We start from the raw sequence: 7,029 nt of genomic DNA on the forward strand, positions 1-7,029 counted from the left end.
TAAGCTCTAAATTCACTTAAATGTATTTTACTGAATTGTATCATTGTAAACTATCCCATCTGGGATTTTTAATAAATAAATAAAAATAAATAAAAAATAAATAAATGCCCGTTCGTTTCTACTTGTCGTGAGTTTCATCCGATTTTTTCCCCGAATGTCCTGTAGGCAATGTAATGTAAATGAGAGTGTTCCCACTACACACGACACGATTTTTTTCCGAACGACAAGTAGTGGGAAAAGACCTTAAGGCCTTGATGTTGGGATTTCAAGAAGCTCTAGAAATCTCCTGAGCTCCTTGCGAAACTAAATCTGCGAGTCAACTCTAGTGGTACACGCTCTCACCTTACATTCAAACTAAAAATCGTACAAATGTAGGTGAATTCGCTCCCATGCAAAGGCTTCAGTCCATAGGAAATAGTGCCAGTGATGCGGGGTTTGATTTATTCGACTCGCAATTGAGTCACATTAAAAATGTGATCTTAGATAGGTAATTTAGATAGGCAAAACATTTCGCGTTTTATAAAAATGGATACGATATCCGTGTTAAAAAAAAAATATTGTCTGTCCTTACGCTGAGTGCACCCAGGAATAAACAGCTGTAAGTTCTCACCTAGAGTCCTAGATGGTCACTGCTGGCTATTTATATTTAAAGGTGTTAAGCTTAGTAGTTAGCGGATTGTTTTCGGGGCGAACTTTATCCTAAACAAATAAGGTTCGTTCTTGGAACGGCTGCCTCTCCTATCCTGTCTTTCTCCTCTCTGCGCTTTCAGGACAATAAGACCTCAGCTACAGTTTCCTATATCAAACTTCTCCAAAAAAGAAAAATGAAAAAAAAAAGCAAGGGAGGGTTGTGAAACATTTTGCAAGCCAAGTCAAAGCGAGATGTAAAATACGGAATTATCCATCTCCTAATTGTTTTTATCTTACCCTAATTACCTTCCTCCCCATGTACCTACCTACCTTTGTACCTCCCTAGTACCTATACCTTCCTGTATATCTACCTCCCTGCCAAACAGTACCTACCTATCTTAGTCACTGTCTAAATTCCTAATTTGTAAAAAAAAAATCCTTTGTTTATCTACCCTTGTTTTGTTTCTTGTTTCCCCTAATCTTTTTTTTTTTTTAATTAAAAATGCATTTTCGGTGTACAAATCCAACGCTTCCTTCCTCTCTCTCTCTCTCTCTCTCTCTCTCCCTCTATCTCTCCCTCTCTTCCTCTTCCTATTTTCTCTCTCTCTCTCTGAGCTTTCCTTTTTATCTCTTCCTTGCTCCCTTGTTACAATAGTTGGATAAATGTACCTACATATATCCAAAAAAGGGAAAAAATATCTCTCCTTTTTTGTTTTTGAAGTACCTACCTATGGAGGAAAGAAAACGGGAAAAGGCCTTTCATGTGAGGCTGTTTTTTTTTTTACTTTCTATTACTACAGTATAGCGGAGCTATACTAGTAATGAAAGTATTGCAATCGGTCCAAATTTTCAAAATCGGGAAATGGTTGAAAATATCCGTTTTGGGGTCCCCTGATTCCAAAAAAGTGGTTTTTAGCCCATGGTCTGTACGTACGTACGTACGTACTAATGTACGGATGTACGTATGTACGTATGTGTGTACTACAGGTTTAAATGGGAAAAGGTGGTATACAAAATATCTCAAGAACGGTTTGTTTATTTCTTTTTTTTTTTCAAATACTTATTCCGCAAATGTAATAGAAAGTCGTGTGATGTTCACACCAGATTTTTTTGAAAAAAAATGGTTTGATAGAGGAAACTGTAACAGTGGAGGTCTTATCACCTCGAATTCGCAGAGGGAAGGACAGGATAGGAGAGAGCCAACTGTAGCTGTTTCGAAAACAAACCATAATATCATTCTGTTTAGGATAAAGTACGCCCCGTGCGGGTATTGAACCTGTGACCATTAACATCCAAACTACCTAGGCCAGCTTCTGAGAATCTTATTTTAAAGAGGATAAAGTTCGCCCTGGTTGAGAATCGAGCCCGCGACCGAGCGGTTACAAGGCAGACACGCTACGATGCTACCCTCCAAGATAACTAGGCTGAAGAAAGAATCCGCTTTCCTAGGACAGACTTTTCCTCGCCACCCACTACATACGTACATAGGTATGTAATATGTATAAGTATACAATACATAGAGAACTTTAGTCATATCAATATGAAATATGTATCTTCATTACTATAAATAATTTCGTGCGTGATGTTGTCATTAAGAATTCCTTGAATCTATAACACTATACGAGACACACGAGATTCTAGTTATACAGGGTGAACACAGGTGTAGGCACTTAGTTTGTCTCTATCCTCTTATTGAACTTCAGCAAAGACTTTCAAAAGTTTCAAACTGAGCGAAATTGGCTACATACCTAAACACAGAATAAAAAAAAAAAAGAAATTTTAATTGTTTTGAGAAATAAAAAGTCCGAACCTAACCCAACCTAGAGATGGGTAGTACTTGGTATTTTCGAGAACCGGTAAAAGTAGTTGATTACTTCAGGGTGGAACACAGGTGTAGATAGACACTTAGTTTGTCCCTATTATCCTCTTATTGAACTTCAGCGAAGACTTTCAAAAGTTTCAAACTGAGCGAAATTGGCTACATACCTAAACACAGAATATAAAAAAAGGAATTTTAATTGTGTCAAGCATAAATGCTTGTCACAAATGCCGTTCCCTGGCTAATGCACTACGCTAAATTTTATGACTTGACTTGGACTCAACCACCAACCTCCTGATCCCAAGTCCACCGCGCACCACTGAGATTGGTTTAAACACAGAATAATTGGCTACATGTGGTTAAAACTTAAAAATCACTTCGTTTGATCAATCGCCAAAAAAGGTTTGTAACTCAAAATATTCGGGGGCACCGCACCACAAGGAACTTTCTCCCCAGGGTTCTATAACATAGTTCACCAATCCGCTACTAACCTATAAGATACCTTCTGTATGACAATATAAGTAAAATATCATAGGGTATACTAATAATAGGGTGCCTGGTTGTACCTTGGCCCCCAAAATCACTTTTTGATTTTTTTAATTTTTTCTATTAATGTTATTTACTTCTCAAAGGTGGAGCTGGTTTGTTCGGTTTAGTAGGCGCACCGTTTTGAGTCGCATTCCCAAACCCGTTCACTGATTTAGTCGAGGCTGTACTATTTGAATTTGACAGACAAACGGGTAGCTTGCGGATGCTCTTGTATTTGATGGGTTTGACTTCTGTTTTCCTATAGTCAACATGCCCCACATCCCACTCGGGGCGTTTGTGTTTTTTCGATAGTTTCGAGGGAGATTTGTCCGGTGCGTAAGGATTTTCACTATTCACAAGCCGTTCCGTTGACAAGGTTTTGACATGTTGACATATTTACAGCATCATTTTCCACTTTTCTCGCGCTATCAGTGTCTTTTCGTTTCTCTTCGTTTCTGACAACTCTTTCAGTTTTGTTCTCTTTATACGCCCCAAATAGTTCGTTGTTGAGCGATTGATCGTTGACAAGGTTTTGACATGTTGACATATTTACAGCATCATTTTCCACTTTTCTCGCGCTATCAGTAGTGTCTTTTCGTTTCTCTTCGTTTCTGACAACTCTTTCAGTTTTGTTCTCTTTATACGCCCCAAATAGTTCGTTGTTGAGCGATTGAAACACTTTGAACTTGGTGTCGTTCAAATCGATGTTTTTGCTTCTATCCCATTTTCGTACAGGGATTTTACTTTTGTTCAGGAGCTCCTGGAAGCTTGTGGGTCTACTGAGAGTTGCCGGAATATTTGGTTGTGCTTTAACCGAATTAGGCGCGTTATTTCGATTAACACTTTTCACCCCGTTGCTGGTAATGTTCAAAGTTGCGTTTTTCTTTTCAAATTTGCCGTGAGTTTCAAGTTTCGGTAATCCGTTGCTATTCACTGTCAAAGCTTTACTTCTCAATGGTGGAGCTGGTTTGTTCGGTTTGGTAGGCGCACCGTTTTGAGTCGTATTCCCAAACCCGTTCACTGATTTAGTCGAGGCTGTACTATTTGAATTCGACAAACAAACGGGTAGCTTGCGGATGCTCTTGTATTTGATGGGTTTGACTTCTGTTTTCCTATAGTCAACATGCCCTACATCCCACTCGGGGCGTTTGTGTTTTTTCGATAGTTTCGAGGGAGATTTGTCCGGTGCGTAAGGATTTTCACTATTCACAAGCCGTTATTTTTGCTTCTATCCCATTTTCGTACAGGGATTTTACTTTTGTTCAGGAGCTCCTGGAAGCTTGTGGCTCTATTGAGTGTTGCCGGAATATTTGGTTGTGCTTTAACCGAATTAGGTGCGTTATTTCGATTAACACTTTTCACCCCGTTGCTGGTAATGTTCAAAGTTGCGTTTTTCTTTTCAAGTTTTCCGTGAGTTTCGAGTTTCGGTAATCCGTTGCTATTCACTGTCAAAGCTTTACTTCTCAATGGTGGAGCTGGTTTGTTCGGTTTAGTAGGCGGACCGTTTTGAGTCGTATTCCCAAACCCGTTCATTGATTTAGTCGAGGCTGTACTATTTGAATTAGACAGGCAAACGGGTAGCTTGCGGATGCTCTTGTATTTGATGGGTTTGACTTCTGTTTTCCTATAGTACTGCTGGCTATTTAAAGGCTCGGGGCGTGCCGTGAGTTTCAAGTTTCGGTAATCCGTTGCTATTCACTGTCAAAGCTTTACTTCTCAATGGTGGAGTTGGTTTGTTCGGTTTAGTAGGCGCACCGTTTTGAGTCGCATTCCCAAACCCGTTCACTAATTTAGTCGAGGCTGTACTATTTGAATTTGACAGACAAACGGGTAGCTTGCGGATGCTCTTGTATTTGATGGGTTTGACTTCTGTTTTCATTCCCAAACCCGTTCACTGATTTAGTCGAGGCTGTACTATTTGAATTAGACAAACAAACGGGTAGCTTGCGGATGCTCTTGTATTTGATGGGTTTGACTTCTGTTTTTCTATAGTCAACATGTCCCACATCCCACTCGGGACGTTTGTGTTTTTTCGACAGTTTCGAGGGAGATTTGTCCGGTGCGTAAGGATTTTCACTATTCACAAGCCGTTGTACGGTTTTCCTATCGTACGCCTTTGTGTACATCTTGGTTGAGAATCTTGACGCGGAGGATTTGGTTGACGCTAATGAGCTAGCACTTGACTTACCAAAGGAAGACATGCTGCTTTTCTTGTATCCAAGTGAGTGCGGGTTCTTAATAAGATCAGGGTTGAATTTCTTGGCAATTTTCTTGTTCTCCATGTGTATGCGTCGATACTCTCTCATTCGATTGATATAAGAGCTCGACTGATCGAATCGGATTTCATTCGCTTCGTTAGCCACTTCACTTAGCATTGACTTTCTATTCTTCAGTTTCTTGATGCGTTGATCCAGCACATAATTGGCATGGTTGATCGCCATCTGTTCAGTTGGTGTGAAAGTGAAGTTCTTACTGACAGCCGTGGTGGCATATTTACCCTCGCCAAACACAGGGAACTTCATGTGAGGCTTGTACTTGAAGTCAAGTTTCTTGAACTTCTCAGGTCTCATTGCTTGATAGACTTCGGTATGGTTCAATCGATTGGTCATCCTATTGGAGATGTATGCTGGGGTGAACGTTAGCTTCAACTGTTGTCGCTTGCGATACTCCTTTATCTGTTTCGGCGTGAGATTCTTGAACAGCCACGTCTCGTAATCTTCGTAGGTGTACTTCTGAAATTTACGCTTCTTGATTTTTATTTCAGGCTCAGAAATCTTATCGTTGGACCTTATAGATTCAGCAACAGCAACTCCGAGGTCAGGACGAGAATTTCTCAATTCCTCTATTGTTTTCCGATCAAACTTTACACATTCAAACAGGTCGTGTCTTCGTTCTCTGGGATCTTGATTGCTCAGTCTCTCCCTCTCCAACGCATCATAATCTAGCTCGGATGTCTCCACTTGTTCTGGTTTGGTCGTAGTGTCTCCAGCTTTATGAGAATCATAGTATTTCTTCCACAGTTCTGTGTTCCATTTCGCACCAAACGGCATCTCCACGGAATCCAAAGTTGCCTCACTCAGCGCTCGCTCCAGCGTTACTTCACTGTTAGATGTCGAAAGCAATGCCGAATCCATCTGCGTGAATATCTCCTTCAACTCATCATCGTTGGTGTACGAGTGAACTCGCTTCGGGGACTCCACGCGTTGTGCCGACACGAGCCAGTTAGAGCTGTCGGTCAGTTCCGTGTCGAATCGGAAATCGTCGGCCGTCTTCGCTACATCTCGGAGATTCTCGTCACGGTTCTGTGGCACGAGGGGATCGCATAGGTAGAACGGTTCATAGTCGGAATGGTGCATCAGGGTGGCCAAGTATTGAATGTTGGTCACAGACACCGTGGCGTTTATTTCAAATCGCTTGAAATCCACGGCCATCTTGAATTCACAACCGGTGTGCTTCTCAAAGAGTGCTTATTGAAGAAAAGAAAAGTTCAGAGTGAAATTTTCCCTGGGCGGATGAAGGATTGAAATTAAAAATATAAAAGCAGGATGTACAACATGGTAAAATTTGTTGATAAAATCAAATAGCAGTATTTCGACTGATTTAACGAAAGTCTTGATGATTGGTGACTAAAATGGAAATAGGAAATTCACATCCCTCAGCCAGCTGATAAGCGAAGTCCCCATGAATAGCGACACTTGGCCATTAGTTTGCCGGGTACTGTAGTGACCGCTTCAGATAATTACATACCTTGGTTGGGTAGTAGGACCCCCACCCCACCCCCCAGAATGAGACTGAAAAGAGCCTTTACTCCCGCAGGTTTAAAATGTCTCGGAAAAGAGGGGAGGGCGTGAGGGAGGGAGAGATTGGAAAGTACCAGGAAATTTTGCTCCATCCGTACATTCTAATATGGGTAGATAGGTAAACTAAGTTCATAATCTCAGACAAGTTATATGAAGCTATCTATTAAACATAATTATATAAGAGTATACACACGTATAACATGCGTTTGAATTTACAAATTTAACACATTTAAGTACATAGGTTCATAGACA

General features: G+C 40.7%; 1 protein-coding gene across 1 annotated transcript; it reads right to left on the reverse strand.

The window, feature by feature from the left end:
• Positions 1-4,616: 4,616 nt before the first annotated feature.
• Positions 4,617-6,589, reverse strand: LOC113472112. Its single transcript, XM_026831698.1, has 2 exons — positions 4,917-6,589; positions 4,617-4,807 (listed from the first exon to the last, which is right to left on the reverse strand). Exons 1-2 carry the CDS (start codon positions 6,406-6,408, stop codon positions 4,617-4,619), a joined length of 1,683 nt encoding a protein of 560 aa, XP_026687499.1. The 5' UTR covers positions 6,409-6,589.
• Between the last annotated feature and the right edge of the window lie 440 nt (positions 6,590-7,029).

This window comes from Diaphorina citri, unplaced genomic scaffold (assembly GCF_000475195.1).
Source record: "Diaphorina citri unplaced genomic scaffold, Diaci psyllid genome assembly version 1.1 scaffold3914, whole genome shotgun sequence".
Classification (NCBI taxonomy): domain Eukaryota; kingdom Metazoa; phylum Arthropoda; class Insecta; order Hemiptera; family Psyllidae; genus Diaphorina; species Diaphorina citri.

Bases quoted from the DNA above. Each gene is read 5' to 3' on its own strand.
- LOC113472112 (XM_026831698.1), bottom strand. From the start codon at position 6,408: ATGGCCGTGGATTTCAAGCGATTTGAAATAAACGCCACGGTGTCTGTG. The intron at 4,808-4,916 runs CCGTTTGTTTGT...TCCGCAAGCTAC, and splicing joins CAAGAGCATCCGCAAGCTAC to CCGTTTGTCTGTCAAATTCA.